Source organism: Entelurus aequoreus, linkage group LG25 (genome assembly GCF_033978785.1).
Source record: "Entelurus aequoreus isolate RoL-2023_Sb linkage group LG25, RoL_Eaeq_v1.1, whole genome shotgun sequence".
NCBI classification, from domain to species: domain Eukaryota; kingdom Metazoa; phylum Chordata; class Actinopteri; order Syngnathiformes; family Syngnathidae; genus Entelurus; species Entelurus aequoreus.
In genome coordinates, this window is record NC_084755.1 from 40,508,444 (window position 1) to 40,534,714 (window position 26,271).

General features: G+C 36.8%; 1 protein-coding gene across 2 annotated transcripts in view; it reads left to right on the forward strand.

The window, feature by feature from the left end:
- Positions 1 to 26,271, forward strand: part of grb2b (growth factor receptor-bound protein 2b) — an 83,061-nt gene that overhangs the window by 46,722 nt on the left and 10,068 nt on the right. The window contains exons 3-5 of one of the 2 annotated variants that reach the window (XM_062037221.1): positions 8,180 to 8,277; positions 18,477 to 18,599; positions 26,067 to 26,250. In XM_062037221.1, the coding sequence (XP_061893205.1) occupies positions 8,180 to 8,277; positions 18,477 to 18,599; positions 26,067 to 26,250 (405 nt within the window). The remainder of the gene's footprint in view (positions 1 to 8,179; positions 8,278 to 18,476; positions 18,600 to 26,066; positions 26,251 to 26,271) is intronic. The other variant, XM_062037222.1, reaches the window with a different exon arrangement.

Genomic DNA, 26,271 nt, shown 5'->3' on the forward strand with positions numbered 1-26,271 from the left:
AGTAACCTTTGAAATAAAGTACTGGGTCTGCACAATTAATGGACATTAAGGTTTTAAGTAGTGCAGTAATGTTACCACAAGAGGCTGAGGTTTTTTTTTACTCTACAGTTGTCGGCGTTTGAGTGACAGACATGTTCGCCAATCAGAATTATTCAGGCTCGCGTTTATTTTGAGAATGTAGTGATCACGTGATGGCAGATCCGTGTTAGTTTCTTCCAACTGAAAAGAAATGCACTCTAAGTAAGATGTTCAATATTGCTTACGGAAATAAGTCCATTCAATTGTTTTTTTTGTTTATTTACCGTAAATTCTGGGCTATAGAGCACATCGGTATTTAACCCGCATCCACCAAATTTTTTAAGAAATAAATATTCTTAAATATATTAGTCACTCTGGACCGTAACCCGCAGATATATACTGGTAGGAAAGATTTTGTAAATGTTGTACATGCCTGAATTGTTTCCAAACTGTGCCGGTCACACGGCAGTAAAACGGCTGACCAAAAAAAACAGAAGTCATCGTCAGGGACCCGCTAGCTGCATAAGCTAGTTCTCCAATCAGCTAAACAGACTAAGTCCACGCTGACGTCTTGGTGACTTTACAAAACTGAAACAATACAAACAGAAATTACGTTAATAATCCTAACACAGACACTCGTAAATGTGTTGGCATATTTGCTCATGCTAACGATACAAGCTCGATTACATTACGATAGAACGTACGAATATGCATGAAAACACTCCTGCAGGCATCACACATGGGACACTTCAGTAAGTATCAATTACAAAAGCCAAAACCAGTGAAGTTGGCAAATGGTAAATAAAAAGAGAATACAATGATTTGCAAATCATTTTCAACTTATATTCAATTGAATAGACTGCAAAGACAAGATATTTCATGTTCACACTGAGAAACTTTGTTATTTTTTGCAAATATTAGCTCATTTGGAATTTGAAGCCTGCAAAATGTTTCAAAAAAGCTGAGAAAGTTGAGGAATGCTCATCAAAGACTTATTTGGAACATCCCACAGGTGAACAGGCTAATTGGGAACAGGTGGGTGCCATGATTGGGTATAAAAGCAGCTTCCATGAAATGCTCAGTCATTCACAAACAAGGACGGGGCGAGGGTCACCACTTTGTCAACAAATGCCTGAGCAAATTGTTGAAGAACAACATTTCTTAAGCAGCTATTGCAAGGAATTTAGGGATTTCACCATCTACGCTCCGTAATATCATCAAAAGGTTCAGACAATCTGGAGAAATTACTGCACATAAGCCATGATATTGCTGACCTTCGATCCCTCAGGCGGTACCGCATCAAAAAGTGTCATCAGTGTGTAAAGGATATCACCACATGGAACACTTCAGAAAACCACTGTCAGTAATTACAGTTGGTCGCTACATCTGTAAGTGCAAGTTAAAACTCTACTATGCAAAGCCAAAGCCATTTTATCAACAACACCCAGAAACGCTGGCAGCTTTGCTGGGCCCGAGCTCATCTAAGATGGACTGATGCGAAGTAGAAAAGTGTTCTGTGGTCTGACGAGTCCACATTTCAAATTTTTTTTGGAAACTGTGGACGTGGTGTCCTCTGGACCAAAGAGGAAAAGAACCATCCGGGCTGTTCTAGGCGCAAAGTGTAAAAGTCAGCATGTGTGATGGTATGGGGGTGTATTAGTGGCCAAGACATGGGTAACTTACACATCTGTGAAGGCACCATTAATGCTGAAAGGTACATACAGCTTTTGGAGCAACATATGTTGCCATCCAAGCAACGTTACCATGGACGCCCCTGCTTATTTCAGCAAGACGATGCCAAGCCACGTGTTACAACAGTGTGGCTTCATAGTAAAAGAGTGCGGGTACTAGACTGGCCTGCCTGTAGTCCAGACATTGAAAATGTGTGAAGGCTAAAATATGAGAAGGGAGACTGTTCCACTTCAAAAATGTGTCTCCTCAGTTCCCAAACCTTTGAGTGTTGTTAAAAGGAAAGGCCATGTAACACACTGGTAAAAATGCCCCTGCGACAACTTTTTTGCAATGTGTTGCTGCCATTAAATTCTAAGTTCATGATTATTTGCAAAAAAAAAAAAAAGTTTCTCAGTGTGAACATGAAATATCTTGTATTTGCAGTCTATTCAATTGAATATAAGTTAAAGGATTTGCAAATCATTGTATTCTCTTTTTATTTACCATTTACACAACGTGACAACTTCACTGCTTTTGTCTTTTGTACATGTACACACAGGACATTGCACCTTGCTACTTTGAAAGTGGACTTCAGTGTGGATTTATCAGCACTGTACTTGTAACGCCCTGAGAGAGACATGCTTTGTCACTGCTGTTCTACAGAAGCTTGCCAGGAAATTGGTGTGAACGTGTCTTGAGAAGATGACGCCGTAGAAAAGAAATACTAAGAATGACACTTCGGTGTTGTGATGATTACTTGCGCCTCATAGAAAGTGGGGAACTCTAATGTTCCCTGTTCCTCCATGGCCTGCCTTCATACCACTCAATATTGACAACAGCCCACAGGTGACCCTGATTCCTTGTGTATACACCTTGGACTAAGCAGGTCACACATCATATTCTCATGACTGGAGCCAGCATGTTGCGTAAAGCCTCAAATCTGGTTCGTAGTTATCATTGAGGGATGCACTCATTCAAAAGGTATTTAAAAACGTGTGAAAGAAGTAAAAGCCTGGAAATAAAGGGAGAGAAAGACTCACAAGGTTCATATTCCAATCATGCATTGTGTCTTAAAATAAATCTTACAAATTGGACCTATCCCTACTTCCAGTCATTGCCTCGCCAACCGGTTAGACGGGTCTCATGCAGGGTCAGCAACTGGGAAAGCCTGCTGACAGCTGGCGTTCTGCAAGCTCATTGCAGCAAAAAGACCCAGGCCACTTGCAATCCTCATGGATGCCAATGCTAATCGGTAGCATTTATAAAGCATATCCAATGGAAATTACCATCAGACTTGTGTATTTTGGAAAGTGAAGCCTCACTTTTGAACGCATTCTATCTATATTATTTATCCATCTTTAATATAATTACATAAAATAATTCAATTACCCATCCTAGAGGGGAAATGATCAATTTCACAAGAGTGATGAAGAAAACAAGAGCAGTGATGACATTCGACTGAGAAGAGAAAGATAATGTGTCTCCTCCAGCCAAATAACATGTTTTTCTCTTTGAATTATGGAGATGAAATGTGATCAAAGACATTGTAGCCTCGAGCCACTTATGAATTTCTAATCATTCGTCAATCCAAGACTCTGCAGTAAGAGTGAACATGAATGTTGTTGCTGCTAAAATTCAGGCTGCTCTCAATTTTCTTTCTCCTTCCTCATCCTGTCTGCTTTGTGAGGATAGCATGTAAGATATTTAGGCGAAGGAGTTGGTTGGGTATGTTACCTCTGCAGCAGACCTGGGCCACATGCGGCCCAGTAAGATTTTCAATCCGGTCTGCCGGACGTTTTACATCAAAAAGGAGCCGCCATTATGATGTGCAGTGCTGTTTTCAAATGACCCTAAGTCTTGAACTATAAAAAGTACAAAAGCCAAAAGCAGTGAAGTTGTGATGTTGTGTAAATGGTAAATAAAAAGAGAATACAATGATTTGCAAATCCTTTTCAACTTATATTCAATTGAATAGACTGCAAAGACAAGATATTTAATGTTGGAACTGGAAAACTTATGTTATGTTTTGCAAATATTAGCTCATTTAGAATTTGATGCCTGCAACATGTTTTAAAAAAGATGGCACGAGTGGCAAAAAAGACTGAGAAAGTTGAGGAATGCTCATCAAAGACTTATTTGGAACATCCCACAGGTGAACAGGCTAATTGGGAACAGGTGGGTGCCATGATTGGGTATAAAAGCAGCTTCCGTGAAATGCTCAGTCATTCACAAACAAGGACGGGGCGAGGGTCACCACTTTGTCAACAAATGCCTGAGCAAATTGTTTAAGAACAACATTTCTCAACCAGCTATTGCAAGGAATTTAGGGATTTCACCATCTACGCTCCATAATATCATCAAAAGGTTCAGACAATCTGGAGAAATCACTGCACGTAAGCCATGATATTACGGACTTTCGATCTCTCAGGCGGTACTGCGTCAAAAAGCGACGTGTGTGTGTGTGTAAAGGATATCACCACATGGGCTCAGGAACCCTTTAGAAAACCAATGTCAGTAACTACAGTTTGTTCGCTACATCTAAGATGGACTGACGCAAAGTGGAAAAGTGTTCTGACGAGTCATTCAATTGAATATAAGTTAAAAAGGATTTGCAAATCATTGTATTCAGTTTTTATTTACAAATTACACAACGTGCCAGCTTCACTGGTTTTGGTTTTTGTAATTCAATGGTTGAAATCTACTATTTTGAGTGTTATAGGAGTTATTACAGTAATCTACGTCACAGCAGCTCAGACCAGGAACAAAGCAGAGTGGGCGGGGTTTGTTTTCAGAGCAGCCAGCCCGAAACGCATGTATCAGAAACACATGCAGAAACAGATTTTTACAACAAATTTCTGCATAGAAGGGATAATATATCATATTGTAGGTGTTTGTTACCCTTTGCAATTATATTTTGCTGTTTGTTACATTTTTGTTGTGTTTTGCTTGATTGTAAAAGAGGAGCGATGTTCATATGTTGCTAATATTCAGTGTTTTATTGTTCATAGTTAATATTGTAAATCACACTTTGTTTATTTTCATGTACATTTTGGGTGTCCCATTTTGTAAAAAAAACTAAAATTCCATTGCGTTTTTTTGAGGTGGTCTGTTTTTAGAACTCTGTCGGACATTGTGACTTTTGGTATTAGTGTTCCTGGGAAAAAAAGGGACCCAAACACACATACTGTACAGCAGATTTTTACAATTAAATGTGTATGTATAATTTATACACACATACACCTTGGCCCCCCAGACATATTTTTTCTCTCAATGTGGCCCCCGAGTCAAAATATTTGCCTAGCTCTGCTCTATAGTGATTTGATATAGGCGTTGTTGTAGTCAGTTGTCTCATTGGAGACAATACAGTGGTACTCGAAGCAATTTTTCCCCATGAGAAATAATGTAACTCCATTTAATTTTACAGAGAGTAATTACACTTTTACATGCAGAAAACAAGGTGAAATTCATAAAAATGTTGAATGAAACGGATAAATGAACATTTACCCTCACGTTTACCTTTATTGAAGAATTGCTGGCAAAGAGGAAAAGTAAAGGGTACAGCCATGCTTATTTTATTGAATTTATCCAAGCCGTGGCCTTTGCAACTTTCTTTGGCTCCTTTAGCTGGCTGTCGCCTAAAGACACAGACTGCCACCAAATCCTCGGATTCTTTGAATCCGTAGAATGATACGCAGCCAAACAGACTAGTTTGTTAGGCATTACCGAGGCAGTATACAAAACAGAGACACAGACTGCCACCAAATCCTCGGATTCTTTGAATCCGTAGAATGATACGCAGCCAAACAGACTAGTTTGTTAGGCATAACCGAGGCAGTATACAAAACGAAGACACAGACTGCCACCAAATCCTCGGATTCTTTGAATCCGCAGAATGATACGCAGCCAAACAGACTAGTTTGTTAGGCATTACCGAGGCAGTATACAAAACAGAGACACAGACTTCCACCAAATCCTCGGATTCTTTGAATCCGTAGAATGATACGCAGCCAAACAGACTAGTTTGTTAGGCATAACCGAGGCAGTATACAAAACGAAGACACAGACTGCCACCAAATCCTCGGATTCTTTGAATCCGTAGAATGATACGCAGCCAAACAGACTAGTTTGTTAGGCATAACCGAGGCAGTATACAAAACGAAGACACAGACTGCCACCAAATCCTCGGATTCTTTGAATCCGTAGAATGATACGCAGCCAAAGAGACTAGTTTGTTAGGCATAACCGAGGCAGTATACAAAACGGAAGAAAAACTTTAATTGAATCATACGAAAAGTGTGAAGTAGGAATACCGAGGTACCACGGTACATGTACAAGCATACAGCACAGCAGTGAGCTTGTTTCTAAATGAACAAAATAGATCCAGTGTAAGGTTTATTTTGTAGCCATGGTGCCGTGTGTTCTTTCTTTCCTCACAACACAACACTTGTGCCGTTTTTGCACCAGTTTTGTCACACACAAGTAAAGGTCTGCATTCTATTTCTGAATGAATGAGATGTTTCTATAAGCCATCCACCAACAAAATGAAAGACGCACATCAAGAAAATGACTTGCAAGGTTGTGAAATATATCCTTATCTGTGCATTGTTTTATTCTTGGTTATGTGAAATATCAATAATGCCTTAAAGCGCCTAAAGTATTTTCTTAAATGTCTGCATTTCTGTAAAGTAGTGCTGTCTTTGACTAAAGATTTTCATGGTTGAATCTGATTTTGCCCATTGCTGACAGTTAGAGCTGCAACTGACCATTTATTTTGATAGTCGGCTAGTCATTATCTATCTTAAAGGGGAACTGCGCTTCTTTAAAAAAATGTTGCCTATCGTTAGAGTTGAAAAGGGGTGGGAAGTTAAGCTCGGCAAGTTTGGAAATATTGACCATTTTTTGATTATTCAAAGTTAGACACCGTCCATAGGAATGAATGGGAATATATGGGAATGAATGGGGAATTACAATAATGATATATTATTGAGCACTTGTCTATATGCTACTGCATCTTTGTGGCATTTTTGACGTAGCTCTTTGCACAGTATTTGCAAATGTACACAGCCTTTCTGCCTACATTGGTTGGGGTGAAATGTCTCCACACATCAGATGGTGTATGTGGCATTATTCTCTTTGTATTGATTTACTCTTGTAAAACACTAATGCAATGCCACACACAGATATAAATAGTCAGCTAAACAATTGGAGTAGTCTTTAAAAATAATAGTAACAAATAACAAATGAATAGAAATAGTCTAGATGAATAAATGAACACTCAATCAGCATGCTAATCAAACTATAAGCTACATTCTTGTATGACAACAGAATGGCTAGCAGAACAGAAGGCAGGAGGAAACTACACGTTTTTATGAAAGAAATGCAGCCTTTCATTAACGTGAACAAAGTAGGGTTGTACTGTATACGAGTACTAATGAATCAAAAACAGTACTATGAAAAGTGCTGGTTCTGCTTTTTTTTTTTTTTTTTTAAACAGGCATGACAGCGCGTCGTCGTCACGTCATGACATTGCTGGTTTTACAAGCAGAGGAGCATGTTGGGCAGCGCACACACGGCCAAATAAAATGATGTGGCCCCCACATCTGGCCCCCGGGCCTTGAGTTTGACACCGGCAAAGTAGACTATGCACTTTGCAAATAATTGGGGCGTATTAGAGCAGAGGCTACGTTTCCAGATGTATAATTGTCCAGATTTGGAACTAATGATCACTAAAGAACAAATGAGTGTCGGTGACCTCGTCACGCATGTTAATGGATTTGCATAAAGTGTATTCCCAGAACTCCTTGGGTGAACTCCGTCAGACTGAACTGACCATTGTGACTTCATCGTTTGTTTGACGACCCCCACTCAAATAATGACACCGTTTTAAAATGATGATGCTGGTGACATTTCATAATCAGACAGAAGGCTTTTTGTTTCTCTGGGGGTCCACCACACACTAATTGGTTTTACACATATTGAGCTTTTTGCTTGGCCCTGCAACATGTGACACAACTCTTTGTCAGCCCTTTGACATATTATAGCATGTTTCCAATTGACTTATTATATAGTATATATATGTGTGGATCTTTACTGATTCAACAAGGCTTACAAACCTGAATTTTTATTTCTAAAATAAACACAATTCACCCTCTCTTTCACTAATAAGGCACACATGTTGACTTCTTCAGACTCTGACCAAATTTGCTTTTTTAAATTGTAAACTTGATTATATATGTTCTTGTATGGTTTGTTAAGTTCCAAATATTTGCTTAGTAGTTATCTTGTATGCAGTACAAAGCCACATGCAATTTAGTTCAATGCATGAAATGACAATGTAAAGGTCTTGCTCCATGTGATTAGTTTCAATTGTTGACACAGCCTGAACAACACTGTGCTTGTTTCGTCCATCACTAGGTACTAAATGATTAGTTTCAATTGTTGACACAGCACACAGCCTTTACAACACTGTGCTTGTTTTGTCCATCACCAGGTATTAAATGAAGAGTGCGATCAGAACTGGTACAAGGCGGAGCTAAATGGGAAAGACGGCTTCATTCCCAAGAATTACATCGAGATGAAAGCCCATCCGTAAGTATTTCAACAGAAACATGTCGTCTGTGTCTTTCTTGTTTGTTAAAAGGCTACTTTCTAGTTGGTGAAGAACAGGGATGTCAGATTGGTTTTCATTGAGGGCCACAGTTATGGCTGCCATCACTTGTAACAGTGAATAATGTATCAACTTGCTTCTGGATTTTATTATTAATTATATCAATTGTAGGCCTACTGAAATGATTTTTTTTTTTATTTAAACGGGTATAGCAGATCATATGTGTCATACTTGATCATTTCGCGACATTGCCATATTTTTGCTGAAAGGATTTAGTATAGAACAATGACGATAAAGTTCGCAACTTTTGGTCGCTGATTAAAAAAAAGCCTTGCCTATACCGGAAGTAGCGTGACGTCACAGAAGGAAGGATTCCTCACAATTCCCCGTTGTTTACAATGGAGCGAGAGAGATTCGGACCGAGAAAGCAACGATTACCCCATTAATTTGAGCGAGGATGAAAGATTTGTGGATGAGGAACGTTAGAGTGAAGTGGAGTGTTTTAAGTCTCGTCTTAAGACCCACTTTTATTCTTTGGCTTTTAACAGTACGTGAGTTGTGTGGTCTTCTGTCCTCTGTTGTCCTGTGTGGTTAGGGTTAGGGTTATAAATTTTGATGTCTATTTTACTGTTTTAATTGGTTTTACCCTTTAAAATAGTTTTTAATCATATTTATTTTTTATATTGTCTCTGTATTGGTTTTCAATTCATTTATTCTTTGTTTTTATTCAGTCATTGGTGTAGCATAATATTGTTTTTAATATTATTTTTAATATCGTTTTTAATATTGTTTTTAATATTGTTTTTAATATTGTTTTTAATATTGTTTTTAATATTGTTTTTAACATGGCTGTGCAGCACTTTGGAAACATTCTTGTTGTGTAAATGTGCTATATAAATAAAGTGGATTGGATTGGATTGGATTAGAGAGGCAGTGCAGGGTGTATCTTTTTTCGCTCTGACCGTAACTTAGGTACAAGGTCTCATTGGATTCCACACACTCTCCTTTTTCTATTGTGGATCTTAGATTTGTATTTTAAACCACCTCGGATACTATATCCTCTTGAAAATGAGAGTCGAGAACGCGAAATGGACATTCACAGTGACTTTTATCTCCACGACAATACATCGTTCAATCAATGTCAATCAATCAATGTTTATTTATATAGCCCTAAATCACAAGTGTCTCAAAGGGCTGTACAAGCCACAACGACATCCTCGGTACAGAGCCCACATACGGGCAAGGAAAAACTCACCCCAGTGGGACGTCGGTGAATGACTATGAGAAACCTTGGAGAGGACCGCATATGTGGGTAACCCCCCCCCCTCTAGGGGAGACCGAAAGCAATGGAAGTGCGTTGACGCACTTTAGCTACGGAGCTAACGTGATAGCATCGGGCTCAAGTGCAGATAGAAACAAAATGTAAAAAAACCCTGACTGGAAGGATAGACAGAAGATCAACAATACTATTAAACCATGAACATGTAAATACACGGTTAATAATTTCCAGCTTGGCGAAGCTTAACAATTGAAGCTAACTTAGCTACGGAGCTAACGTGATAGCATTGGGCTCAAGTGCAGATAGAAACAAAATTTTAAAAAAACCTGACTGGAAGGATAGACAGAAGATCAACAATACTATTAAACCATGAACATGTAAATACACGGTTAATAATTTCCAGCTTGGCGAAGCTTAACAATTGAAGCTAACTTAGCTACGGAGCTAACGTGATAGCATCAGGCTCAAATGCAGATAGAAACAAAATTTTAAAAAAACCTGACTGGAAGGATAGACAGAAGATCAACAAAACTATTAAACCATGAACATGTAAATACACGGTTAATAATTTCTAGCTTGGCGAAGCTTAACAATTGAAGCTAACTTAGCTACGGAGCGGCGGTGGCGGCGGGCGTTGTAGCTTTCGACGACACCCCGGCCGCCATCAGAGTCGGCAAGAAACATATATTTCCCCAAAGTTACGTACGTGACATGCACATAGCGACACGCACGTACGGGCAAGCGATCAAATGTTTGGAAGCCAAAGCTGTACTCACGGTAGCGCGTCTGCTATCCAGCTCAAACACAACATAACCTCCTGATTGTGTTGCTGTAGTCCGCCGCTAATACACCGATCGCACCTACAACTTTCTTATTTGCAGTCTCCATTGTCCATTAAACAAATTGCAAAAGATTCACCAACACAGATGTCCAGAATATTGTGGAATTGTTCGATGAAAACAGAGCAGTTTGTATGGTGACACATTGGGTACGAATACTTCCGTTGCCGTCGTGACGTCACACGCATACGTCATCATACATAGACGTTTCCAGCCGGAAGTTTAGCGGGAAATTTAAAATTGCACTTTATAAGTTAACCCGGCATGTGTTGCAATGTTAAGATTTCATCATTGATATATAAACTATCAGACTGCGTGGTCGCTAGTAGTGGCTTTCAGTAGGCCTTTAAGTAGACTGTCCATTTTACAGTAAAAACTTTACATTTACAACATTTTACTGTAAAATATAGTGTTGTGTTTTTGTTTTGTTAATGGAAAAACAATACCACTGTTTTTGGGGGATTTTACAGTAAAAGCTGGCAACTTCGATGCCAGAATTTGACTATTAAATTAACTTTGGTTTTTACAATATTGTATTAGTCATGGAAAAACAGTACAAGTTTTTTTTTTATTCTGGCAACTTAGCTGCCAGTTTTTCTACCGTGAAAACCAATGTACCGTCTTTCCATTTACAGTAATACACCGTTAAAAACAAGATTTTACAGTCAAAAACTGACAGCTCAGTCAACATAATTTTAACGCAAAAAACAATAGTAGTTATTTTCAATTTCCAGTCATTTCCACTTGTACTATTATTAATGTACTTGCTAATTTACTGGTAATAACTGGTTATTTTTATGCCGTAACATGTGTCTATAATCACTTCTGTTAAAATGCAATTGGTGACTTTAGTTCTGGGTGATACTACCAGTACTTACAGACGCAGCATTGGCCATAAAAATGCTGATACTTCAAATGTTTAAGATAATTGAATGGTTACATTTTTGATCACACTTATAATCAGACAAAAACGCACAATAGCGTTGTATCGATATCTAATAAATATTTTAATAATTTTTTACTATTGACTCTTGTATCTCGCTACTTATTCCGAGTCTGTAAACAAAAACAATAAAAGCCTTAAGATAATAGAAAAAATACATATTCTGACCAATATTTATCAATATATATATATCAATATTTGTATCGACCCACCATTTTTATCGGCTTGTGGTTAGCATATTCTTCTACGGTATATAGTGTAGCATTTTTAGCTATTCCTCGTCCTCTAGTGATGATACTTGTAAGAGTTTATTTGCCGCCATAGAGGTGAAGATTGCTAGCTTATAAGTAGATTTGTACTGCGGACCAACAGTAGTCGCTAGTTCGTTAGCGAAAATGCTACATTGCATTGAGTACGTGGTCATTCACTTGTCACTGTAAAATTTTGCAGTAAGTGTCATCAACATGAATTATCCCAATATAACTATAGTATTAATATCTCGATCATCGGCCAAATTGTATTGGATATGGTCTGTATCGCACAACCCTTTGGTGGTCAATAACTTTTGCACATTCACCATTCCATTGAAACATCACCCCTGTTGCACAACAGCACAGGATGTTCTGTGGCCGACTATACGCCACATAATTGTGACCACTTGCACATCTGATTAATTCCAGTATCCAAAATATGTGCCTACAAATAGACTAAAATAGTGATTCTTCAGACACATTAAACATTCAAAACAGCTCTCAATATAATGAGCTGTAGTTGTACCCAACAGAAAGGTGGAAACCTAATAATTCCCACAGCAATAAACATGTTCTCTCTGAGGCCGATTAAAACAGGTCATTTTTTAATCTTTAAAGGGCAGATTTTTTGAGACGGTACTTTTGTCAGAGGTTGAGAGGACTGTGATGAGTGAGTCTGAGTCGATGGACATCCACTGGTGTTAAGTCGAGTAATGACATGGCAGAAAGAACACTTCATTTTCATTTTTTTTCATTTATTTATTTATTTCAGGCAATGACGAAAACGTACAAGTTGACAAAACATAATAATATAAATTAATATAGTGCATTATTGTCCAGTTTTGCCTGAAAGGGAGTGGGAAGAAGATAACTTATTTAATCCCACCCCCAGTTCTCCATTCAGTGATTATTCACATGAGTTTCACTCTCACTTTGTTCAAGGATTATAATACAGATGTTGTATCATAGTGGCATTACCATAGGTAACAATAATTATTACACTGTAACAATCATTTGTATCAACAATGTAGGAATAATGAATATACCAACAATGGTAATAGACATCATAGCAATAATGGTACTAGACAACATAGCAATAATGGTAAGGAAACATTGAGCACATGTTACACTTTGAGACAGAGTACAGCAGCAGGTCAAATTAAACACCCTCATCTCTATATTTGAACCAGACCCCATGTTTGTATAATAGTTTAAATCGATTAATAGTTTGGCATTGCTTGTGTTGTAAGTCCAGTTTGTTCCATAGTTTTACTCCGCATACAGACACACAAAAACGTTTACGAGTGGTTTGAGCTCTCGGCAATAAGAAATATCCACTTACTGCACTAAGTAAGTCTTAATTGACTTTTTCACATTTTCTTGTAGTCATATTTTCGCTATATTAGATGCAATTTTTACCTGACGTGTTTGGACTGGTCAGGTCAGGTGACCCTTCTGAAGAAGACTGCAGATGACAGTCCAAACATGTCAGGTAAACATTTCATCTAATATAGCAAAAATATGGTCTGATTACAAGAAAATGTGAAAAAGTCTATGAATAAGAAGACATAATAAACCTCTTTGAGCAAGTCCTACTAAGATCTCTGTCAGTCTTTACCAGTGCTACTAAAATGTAAACTAAGTGAGGCCACTTCTTTCTGGAAACCTCTTCCCTAATCATTGATATGTGCCGTAATGAACTTGACTTACTTGGTGTGATATGCTGCAGGCCTTTTGCCCTTAATTAAATATTGACTTTGTTATTGTTGCGCAATAGATGTGCCTACTAGGTTAATTGTATTGGACTTTGTTGTTGCTGTCACCTCACCCCTATTACCCCCCCCCCCTTCAGTTTGGACCAGTGTCATGTCAAAATTGAAGAGTTTGCCGTCTTTATAGTTATTGGGAATCGATAATTTGTGGGTGATTTATTCCTACCACCCAAATGTGATGCATCTATTTAGTTTGACTGCATAGTACACAGTGGATAGGAAATCCTAAAATGCAGACTATCTGAATGATGCAACTTCCTGTGGATCATGTGACTTGTGGAATACTCAACATATTTCAGAGGGGGTAATGTGGTAGAGCAGGGTAGGGTTATCTCCATACCAATATTTTGTTACTGTTACCAAAATGTATTTCAATACTTTTCTGAATAAAGGGGACCACAAAAAAAATTCATTGTCTTTATTTGAAAAAAAAATCTTAGTGTACATGAAACATATGTTTATTATTGTAATTTAGTCCTTAAATAAAATAGTGAACATACTAGACAGCTTGTCTTTTAGTAGTAAGTAAACAAACAAAGACTCCTAATTAGTCTGCTGACGTATGCAGTAACATATTGTGTCATTTATACACTTATTATTTTGTCTCCTTTATGAGGGACAAACCGTAAAAATGGATTATTAATCTACTTGTTCATTGACTGTTAAAATCTGCTTATTTTCTGTTTTATCATGTTCTATCTACACTTCTGTTAAAATGTAATAGTCACTTATTATTCTCTTCTTTGATACTTTACATTAGTTTTGGATGATACCACACATTTAGGTATGGATCCGATACCAAGTAGTTACAGGATCATACATTGGTCATATTCAAAGTCCTCATGTGTGCAGGGACATATTTACTGACTTTATGAATATAATATGAATTTTTAAAAAAGGAAAAATTATTTTGTGGTGATAAAAAATATTGATGTAATCATAGTAGTATCGATTGGATACACTCTTGTACTTGGTATCATTACAGTGGATGTCAGGTGTAGATCCACCCATGGCATTTGTTTGCATTGTGACGCCGGTGAGCTATTGTATCCTCCTACGGTGTGTAGTGAAGCATGTTTAGCTATTCCTCGTCCTCCAGTGATAATGATACTTGTAAGAAACGTACTGTACTTTATTTGTCGCCATGGAGGCCAGGATTAATTATTTAGAAGTAGCTAAAACACTGCCGACTGCGGATGGACATTAGCCACTAGCTGGCTAGCCGTGTTTTAAAGCACCTCTTCCTTTTCTATTTACACACTGTGTCTGCTTGTAAGTACTCCGTGTGTGTGCGCTGCCCAACATGCTCTTTCTGCTCGTAAACCCAGCAATGTCATGACGTGACGACGCGCCGTCATGCCTGTAAAAAAAAAAAAAAGTATAGTACTGTTTTCGATTCATTAGTACCGCGATACAATAGTAGTACCGGTATACCGTACAACCCATGGGCAGGTGTGTTCATACTACGGCGCGTGCAACCCGCAGGGTCTTCAATCTGGCCTGCGGGACGTCTGGAGATATGTTTTTTTAAACGTTAAAGTTAATTCGATCGACGAAAAAAGCATTTTTGCCTGACCAAGGTGACAAATGTCAAGTCAATGACTCTGTGTAATAAATGTCACATCTTACAGTTTAGTGATCCAAACAACCTTTTCCGCCCATGGTGCAAGTATTTATAAACCACACAATGTCACCTGCCCACTGAACCATGTGGACTTTATTAACACATGTCTAAGCCCCATACACAACTAAAAATGACATCCATCTAAACCTATGACAAAGCATGATGGGTAATATGTGAAAATATTCACACTTCCCTTTGTGCGGCGCATTTTATCTGTGTTTTATGTTTCTGATTGATTACAAAATGTTAAAGTCGTCAGTCGGACTTACACAAACTCTTAATATTTCATGTTTTATCGTTCACATTTCATAATGTAGTGTAGTCACGGTCTGATGGGAGGGTTGTCAGTAACAGTTAAAAATGTTATGGTGTTTACTACAGCTTGCTTTTAAAATAATGCTTTCGACAATGAAATGTCTCTGGACAATTTCCTAATAACACTGTAAATCTTTTTATTTATTTATAGATACATAGCCTGACCCCTGGCCAGTTGTTTTTTAGCCCAGTGTGGTCCCCAAGTCAAAAAGTTTTGACACCCCTGTTTTAGAATAGGACTGAGTGACAACCCAAGTAAATGACCAAATTATGAATTTGAACCTTGTTTTTTGTTAGAAAATTGTTTAGGTGTAGTTGGGATAAAGAATGACACTAATAGGTATAAAAAACTAGGACTGTCAAATTTAGTTAACTCATGTGATGAAACACAAAAAAATCTGTTCCGCTCAACCAGAACACCGTTGCTAGCATTTTTAGTTTTCCCAAATATCCTAGATTTCCAGGCACTAGATGAGGCAATTCCTGAAGGTATTGTGTGTGAATGCTCCAATGTTGAATTTGAAGTGAAATGCTGACAGAATGTAGTTTGAATGTTGGAATGGTTTGAATGTTGAAGAGTTTGAATTTCCAGGAAAACTGGAATTTGGTTTGGAACGTGGAAAAATGGTAGTTTGAATGTCCAGGATGAGTGAGATGTGTTGAAGGTGGAATGGTTTGAATCAGTTGAAAAATGTGGGAATTGTGCAACTTGGAAAAATGTTGCATTCATTTAAATGGGAATTTACTGGAAATTTGGGGAAAAGTGGGATTTTTTGCAAATGGTTAGGAGCATGAATGTCCTGAATGAGCTGAATTGGTTGGTGTTGGAATTGTTTAAATCGGTCAAGAAATGTTGAAGTAAGAACATTTTTTTAATTAAGAAATGGTATTATGGAATTTCGGGAAAACCGGGAATATTTGTAGTTCCCAAACCAACTTGTTTTTTTGTCCTGACTAAGACAAAATGTGTTGACGGTGGAACAGTTGAAATGTGATGAAAACAGGAAAAGTAGTAGTCAAAACGAAAAAGTTTGGAAATAGGGTTAGAAAAAAATAGGAATTCCTGGAAATGTGTTGAATGTGGAAAAATGATAGTTTGAATGTCCAGGATGAGTGGAATGTGTTGAAGGTGGAATGGTTTGAATGGGTTGAAGAATGTGGGAATTGTGCAACTTGGAAAATGGACAATTCATTTTGAATGGGGAAAGTAGGGGGGGAAAAGAATTCCAGGAAATCCAGGAATTTTTTTTACAATTGTTGAAGTAGAGCACACTATTCTTCAACAGGCTGAATATTTTGACCAATATAAGGGAAAATAATGACATGAATTCAAGCAAAACATTTAAAAATGTCCCTTTCTGACATTCTGACAATTAAATTAGTTCCCTAATATTGGTGTGTCTCAAAGTGACTAATCACCCAGGACTAATCAGGATTAATCCAAATTCAGAAGTGTGATTAAACTGATTAAATATATCAATCATTTGACAGCACTATCAAAAAGATAACATTTTAATGGTTATAATTCTCAGTAAAATGAAGTTTTAGGAAGTGGTGACAATCAACAAATGCTATTTTTATGATGTTCAAGATCATTTAAATGAATCTAGTGTTGTACAGTATACCAGTACTAGTATAGTACCACGAGACTAATTAATTATATTCGGTACTATACCCCCTCTAAAAAGTACCGTTTTTTTAAACGGGCATGACAGCGCGTCGTCGTGGTGACATTGCTGGTTTTACGAGCAGAGGAGCATGTTGGTCAGCGCACGCACACAGAGTACTTACAAGCAGACACAGTGTGTAGACAGAAAAGGGAGAATGGACGCATTTTGGTGTTAAAGATAAAGGTGAAGTTATAACACTGAAACACCCTCAGGAAGAGCTGCTTTAAGACATGGCTAGCTAGTTAGCAGCTAACATCCATCCACAGTGTTTTTGCTACTTCTAAATCACTAATCCTTGTCTCCAAGGCGACAAAGTAAGTTTCTTACAAGTAGCATTATCACTGGAGGAGGAGGAATAGCTAAACATGCTTCACTACACACCGTAAGAGGATACAATAGCTCACCGGCGTCACAACGTAAACAAATGCCATGGGTGGATCTACACCTGACATCCACTGTAATGATACCAAGTACAATAGCATATCTAGTCGATACTATTATGATTACATTGATGTTTTTTATCGTCACAAAATCTTGGGTCCTTTTTAAAAAATTCATACTATGTTTATAAAGTCAGTAAATACGTCCCTGGACACATGAGGACTTTGAATATGACCAATGTATGATCCTGTAACTACTTGGTATCGGATCCATACCTAAATGTGTGGTATCATCCAAAACTAATGTCAAGTATCAAAGAAGAGAAGAATAAGTGATTATTACATTTTAACAGAAGTGTAGATAGAACATGTTCAAACAGAAAATAAGCAGATATTAACAGTAAATGAACAAGTGGATTAATAATCCATTTTTACAGTTTGTCCCTCATAATGTTGACAGAATGATGAATGACACAATATGTTACTGCATACGTCAGCAGACTAATTAGGAGTCTTTGTTTGTTTACTTACTACTAAAAGACAAGTTGTCTATTTTGTTCACTATTTTATTTAAGGACTAAATTACAATAATAAACATATGTTTTATGTACACTAAGACTTTTTGTTCAAATAAAGACAATAATGAAAATTTTTGTGGTCCCCTTTATTTAGAAAGGTATCAAAGTATCGAAATACATTTTGGTAGCGGTACCAAAATATTGGTATGGGGACAACCCTAATATCTACTAAATGTGCATATCAGGTCAATGTGCAGAACACTTTGCTTAATAGGAAACAATATTTTACAGGTAGATTTATTGTGCATTTATGTTTTATTTCCAGCATGACTTGAGTGGCATGCCCCACATAGTATACAAGTGGCAATAACATGGTGGTGAATAAACATCATTGATCAGCTTCTACATGACAAGAAGCCAAGATGTTAATAACTCAAGAGGGCAGTCGAAAACCTTTATTTACTGTACCCCTCTGATAACAGCACCAACACCAGAGAAAATCATGTCCTGCACTGTGGATTACCATGGACACGGTGCAAAGAAGGGTTTGGAATAGTGAAGTAACTTCATCCTTGTACTCCTGGTCTAGGTGGTTCTTTGGGAAGATCCCCCGAGCCAAAGCCGAGGAGATGCTCAACAAACAAAGGCATGATGGCGCCTTCCTCATTAGAGAAAGTGAGAGTGCACCAGGCGACTTCTCCCTCTCCGTCAAGTGAGTAGCGCCGCTTCCTGCCGCCCTTGTTGAACGCCGGCCATCCATCATCAATCACGCCGCCATCAATTGATCAGCTTCACAAGTTTCCATGCTCTGCAAGTCTGAATCACCACCGCTGCTACTTCCTTATTCTTGTGAAGTCATCCCCTTTCCTTCTGCTGAGCTGAGTGCACACGCTTTTTCCAGTATTTGCTAAGTAAACTGACTTACTTCCTCTTAAGTGTTTCCATTTTGACCTTCATGAAACACTCATCGTGTCACAGCAACTTTGTGTGGTCTTCTGTTTCCACTCGGAATAGACAGACACCTTCATAACAATATGTAATATGTACAATATACACACTGCAAGTATATATATCATGTAGTAACAGACACCTTCATAACAATATGTAATATGTACAATATACACACTGCAAGTATATATATCATGTAGTAACAGACACCTTCATAACAATATGTAATATGTACAATATACACACTGCAAGTATATATATCATGTAGTAACAGACACCTTCATAACAATATGTAATATGTACAATATACACACTGCAAGTATATATATCATGTAGTAACAGTCTCCTTCATAACAATATGTAATATGTACAATATACACACTGCAAGTATATATATCATGTAGTAACAGACACTTTCATTACAATATGTAATATGTACAATATACACACTGCAAGTATATATATAAAGTAGTAACAGACACCTTCATAACAATATGTAATATGTACAATATACACACTGCAAGTATGTATATATATATAATGTAGTAACAGACACCTTTATAACAATATGTACAATATACACACTGCAAGTATATATATATCATGTAGTAACAGACACCTTCATAACAATATGTAATGTGTACAATATACACACTGCAAGTATATATATCATGTAACATACACTTTCATAACAATATTTAATATGTACAATATACACACTGCAAGTATATATATCATGTAGTAACAGACACCTTCATAACAATATGTAATATGTACAATATACACACTGCAAGTATATGTATAATGTAGTAACAGACACCTTATACTTGCAGTGTGTATATTGTACATATTACATATTGTTATATGTACAATATACACACTGCAAGTATATATATAATGTAGTAACAGACACCTTCATAACAATATGTAATATGTACAATATACACACTGCAAGTATATATATCATGTAGTAACAGACACCTTCATAACAATATGTAATATGTACAATATACACACTGCAAGTATATATATATAATGTAGTAACAAACACCTTCATAACAATATGTAATATATACAATATACACACTGCAAGTATATATATCATGTAGTAACAGACACCTTCATAACAATATGTGATATGTACAATATACACACTGCAAGTGTATGTATATATATATATATATATATATATATATATATATATATATATATATATATATATATATATATATATATATATATATATATATATATATATATATATACACACACACACACACACACAGTGTTTCCCCCAGAAAATGTGTTAGTTAAGGTGGTGACTCTCCAGGGGGAGGGGAAGGGGGTGGGTGGGTGTAAGGATAGGTGTAACTCGGCCTGTCGCCATCACGTCTCCATCTTGTCGCTGCCACCACAGCCTGGGAGGCCAATAGACTACAGTCTGCGGTGAAGTAGGCCGGCTTCGTCGCATGAAGAAGCCTACAACTTTTGGTTGTGTTTTCCACTCCATTTGCTGAATGGCGATATACGATATTTTTTCCGTAAAGTAAAAACAAAACAGTCCTAAAACCTGAGATACCAAGTATGTCATTATTATTACTTAGTAATTTATTAAGTCAAAATAATGACAAAATAATGGCTTGCTAAGTCAAAATAATGACTTACTGTAAGTAAGTGTTTGCAATAAGCGTTTGAAAAAGAGTTAAAAGTGGGGCGACATGCTGACATATGTTCAACTCATCATGCTTCATTTATTACAGCATTTGGGAAGCCTGTAGTTGATTTTTATTATCCAGCCATCCATTTTCTACCGCTTATTATAAATGTTATATTTTTATCAACATGTGATAGCAGGGACCCTGCCGTTCAAAACTAAGCTGCTACATTACTAATGATTCATGTAACTATAGCTGAAAAAATAGTACAATAGCAATAGGAGAGACTATTCATCCCTGAACACCATGGAGTTCATGTAGGCTTTATGATGCACTTACATTATTATATCAACTATCAGAGACAGAAACTCTTCATTTAACATAATGTCCTTTTTTGCTGCTTCAACACAGCTCAATCAACACAGAAAAAGGTAAAGTGTAATAACTTAGTTGTTAACTGTAAGTCAATAATGATTTTCTTTTTCTCAGACAGACACACACACGCATGCACACACACCGCACAGTGAGCTAACGTTACGCTAAAAGCTAATTAGCCTTCACCTCAAGGACTGCGAGTGAGCTGAGCTGCCGCTTACGTGTCTAGAAGGTCAACGGGCTCATAGTGATGTCACTAGTAGTTCACTGGGAGGTGTTTATTATCATTTGGGGAGAGTCCGCAGCCTTATGCTCACCTGCTAAACACCTTTCTGCTAACCCGCACTGTCTCTCCTCTCTGCCTGTCCCTGCCGTGAGCACTGACTACATGTGCTCTGAATACTCACTGCTGATTGGCTGTTACATACGCTCTGAATACTCACTGCTGATTGGCTGTTACATGCGCTCTGAATACACACTGCTGATTGGCTGTTACATGCGCTCTGAATACTCACTGCTGATTGGCTGTTACATGCGCTCTGAATACACACTGCTGATTGGCTGTTACATGCGCTCTGAATACTCACTGCTGATTGGCTGTTACATACGCTCTGAATACACACTGCTGATTGGCTGTTACATGCGCTTTGAATACTCACTGCTGATTGGCTGTTACATGCACTCTGAATACTCACTGCTCATTGACTGTTACATGCGCTCTGAATACACACTGCTGATTGGCTGTTACATGCGCTTTGAATACTCACTGCTGATTGGCTGTTACATGCGCTCTGAATACTCACTGCTCATTGACTGTTACATGTGCTCTGAATACTCACTGCTGATTGGCTGTTACATACGCTCTGAATACACACTGCTCATTGACTGTTACATGTGCTCTGAATACTCACTGCTGATTGGCTGTTACATGCGCTCTGAATACACACTGCTGATTGGCTGTTACATACGCTCTGAATACGCACTGCTGATTGGCTGTTACCGCTCTGCGTAGGCAGAGGCAGAACTAAGCGTAGCAGCTTGTTAAGACTTTAGTTTAGGCGGTGGCTCTTTGTTGTTAATAATAATAATAATAATACCTGGGATTTATATAGCGCTTTTCTAAGTACCCAAAGTCGCTTTACATGTTAAACATGTAAAGGCGGCCACCTTAACAACAAAGCGCTGCAGGAAACCCTGCGTGTATATATATATATATATATATATGTATATATATATATATATATATATATATATATATATATATATATATATATATATATATGTGTATATATATATATATATATATATATATATATATATATATATATATATATATATATATATATATATGTGTATATATATATATATATATATATATATATATATATATATATATATATATATATAGATATATATATATATATATATATATATATATATATATATAGATATATATATATATACATTTCCGTTCAAAAGTTTGGGGTCACCCAAACAATTTTGTGTTTGAGCCTTCATTTCTAAGAACAAGAATAGACTGTCGAGTTTCAGATGAAAGTTCTCTTTTTCTGGCCATTTTTAGCGTTTAATTGACCCCACAAATGTGATGCTCCAGAAACTCAATCTGCTCAAAGGAAGGTCAGTTTTGTAGCTTCTGTAACGAGCTAAACTGTTTTCAGATGTGTGAACATGATTGCACAAGGGTTTTCTAATCATCAATTAGCCTTCTGAGCCAATGAGCAAACACATTGTACCATTAGAACACTGGAGTGATAGTTGCTGGAAATGGGCCTCTATACACCTACATAGATATTGCACCAAAAACCAGACATTTGCAGCTAGAATAGTCATTTACCACATTAGCAATGTATAGAGTGTATTTCTTTCAAGTTAAGACTAGTTTAAAGTTATCTTCATTGAAAAGTACAGTGCTTTTCCTTCTAAAATAAGGACATTTCCATGTGACCCCAAACTTTTGAACGGTAGTATATATATATATAATCTGCCATGTTATATGTAAAAGGCCAGAGTAATTGTCATTGCATTTCAGTGGTTTAATGGCATTTACACTCCTCAAAGCTGTGAGAATTATGCTCATGTTTTTGAGGCCATTAACACCAAAACAATATTTTCTTGTTTTTATTGGAAAAAGCATTATAATATAAACATTGTAATGTATCAGGATTATTGTGTGTTAATAATAAAATAACATAAAGTAATAATAATAATAAAATATGAGGCAAAGAGGTCTAAGAGATTGAGTGTGTACTTTGTTTCTGTCCTATTCCAACAACCTTGCAATAAAAAACACAATGCAATTTTATTTTCGGAGTCCGAGACATGGCCAATAATACAGAATCAGCTGTTAAACGCAGGGTATCAAGGAAATTGACATACAATGAAATGCTTTTATTGTGAGGAAAAATAACATTTGTTTGGCATTGTGTCCGGGACGGCTCATTCATCCCTGAAACACGTCCTAAACTAAACAATGCAGAGACTTGAAACACAGACTCAACAAGGAAGCTATAGCAAGCTAGAACAATCTGCTTGTGTTGTTGTGAACAACATCACGGATGTAAGATCAATGTACAAGCAGCATAGCAGTCACAACTTGAGAAGCTTGCTCTTTCTATCTTTTTTTTATCGTGTCCTTACAGAACAGCAGCACAATTCCCCCTTCACAATAAAAGCGCTGTGTGCAACAAAAACAAAAAAGTACCTTACCAGGCATAATGTACTTCAAGCACTTATTGATATACTTAAAAAATATATTAAGCTTTGACGTAAAATATTGGTCAACATGATTGCACCAATAAATGTGAGGATTTTTGTATAAAATGTTATTGATGACACAAAAAGCGCACACTATCTTTGTAAAATATGTGTAAAAGATAAAACAACGTAAATAAAAAAAATGTATGGAAAAACTTAATTTTACTATATTTATGTTGTTGCTTGTATTTATTATTATACTTGTTTATTCATACTAATTTATAACTTTTTTTAACATTTAAATTTGAGTTTTGGTGGTAGAATTCTCCTTTTATAGATAAATTGATTTCAATATCAATCAAAATAATCGTGATCATGAATTTGCGCCATAATCGTCCAACAATTTGATGAGACATACAAATAAAAAATACATAAGACAGTTTCAGTTGAAAAGTCCATTTAAAAAATGTAAACTTATTTCTCACGTTTCTTTTTATCATAATAGACTTTTTTATTTATGCAGCATATATACAATTATTTCTAAAATTCAATCAGATAAATATCAAACTAATAAGGATACATTACAAATGTTAGGTCACTATTAAAAAACTTAAAATGATGTCAGAAGTTTGAGTACAGTCGTCCCTTGTTTAGCGCTGTTAATTGGTTCCAGACATGATAGCAATAAATGAATTGATTATCAATCAAACATTTTCATATTTAGAGCACATAAATTGTTTACGATGTAAGTATGTTTTTCAACATTATGAGAGCCCTCTTTAGTCATTTTTACACTCTCTTAAGCTAATATAGTAATGCTGCCTCGGGCTAAGCCAATCAGTGGCCACGATACTAAATAGTTTGGTTTGTTTATTTAGCCATGTTTTGCTTGAAAATTCTTCATTTAGGACAAACAATTGTTTAGAATAAGAATAACCCCAAAACATTTTTAGTGTGGTGAATCTGCAATATTTCAAGCGTGGTATGGCGAGGGTTGATTGTAAAATGGGTAGAAATCATTCGACTGTATCGCTGAATTTTAGTCATGCAGTTGCCAAATGTGTCATGTTCATTTGTTGATGTTATAAACAAATACAACAGTGCAGATATGGGAAGATCTACTGGGTTGCAAACACCAAGTGTTGGCAGCTATGAATACATATTATATAAGGGTTGTCTAGATACCAATATTTTGGTACTGGTACTGATACCAAAAAGTATTTCAATACTTTTTGATTATTTTCTAAATAAAGGGGACCACAAAAGACGTCATTATTGTCTTTATTTGAACAAAAACTGTTAGTGTACATGAAACATATGTTTATTATTGTAATTTAGTCCTTAAATAAAATAGTGAACATACTAGACAACTTTTCTTTTAGTAGTAAATAAACAAACAAAGATTCCTAATTAGTCTGCTGACATACGCAGTAACATATTGTGTCATTTATCTACCTATTATTTTGTCTACATTATGAGGGACAAACTGTAAAAATTGATTATTAACCTACTTGTTCATTTACTGTTAATATCTGCTTATTTTCTGTTTGAACATGTTCTATCTACACTTCTGTTAAAATGTAATAATCACTTTTTCTTCTCTTCTTTGATACTTTACATTAGTTTTGGATGATACCACACATTTAGGTATGGATCCGATACCAAGTAGTTACAGGATCATACATTGGTCATATTCAAAGACCTCATGTGTGCAGGGACGTATTTACTGACTTTATAAACATAATAGGAATGTTTTAAAAGGGAAAAAAGACTTTGTGACGATAACAAATATTGTTGTAATCATAGTAGTATCGAGTAGATACACTCTTGTACTTGGTATCATTACAGTAGATGTCAGGTGTAGATCCACCCATGGCATTTGTTTACATTGTGACGCCGGTGAGCTATTGTATCCTCTTACGGTGTGTAGTGAAGCATGTTTAGCTATTCCTTGTCCTCCAGTGATAATGCTACTTGTAAGAAACTTACTTTATTTGTCGCCATGAAAGCGAGGATTAGTGATTTAGAAGTAGCTAAAACACAGTGGATGGACGTTAGCCGCTAACTAGTTAGCCATGTCTTAAAGCAGCTCTTCCTGAGGGTGTTTCAGTGTTATAACTTCACCTTTATCTTGACTTTTTACACCAAAATGCGTCCATTCTCCCTTTTCTGTCTACACGCTGTGTCTGCTTGTAAGTACTCTGTGTGTGTGCGCTGACGAACATGCTCCTCTGCTCGTAAAACCAGCAATGTCACCACGTGACGACGACGCCTGTTTAAAAAAACGGCCCGAATATGATGAATTAGTATCGTGGTACTATACTAGTACTGGTATACCATACAACCCTAATATCAATAATATATATCTGTTAATATTTGATTAATTATCCATTTGTTTTGATTGTGGCCCACTTTTCCCAAAGTACTTGTGTATACTTATGTACTACCAAAGTCTGAAAGTGTTGTTGTTTCTGACACGTGTGCAGGTTTGGCAACGACGTGCAGCACTTCAAGGTTCTCCGTGACGGGGCCGGGAAATACTTCCTGTGGGTGGTGAAGTTCAACTCCCTCAACGAGCTGGTGGACTACCATCGCTCCACCTCGGTCTCCCGTAATCAGCAAATCTTTTTGCGAGACATCGAGCAGGTCCACCAGGTAACAGCTGTCACGGTAACTTCCTGCGGCGCTTTT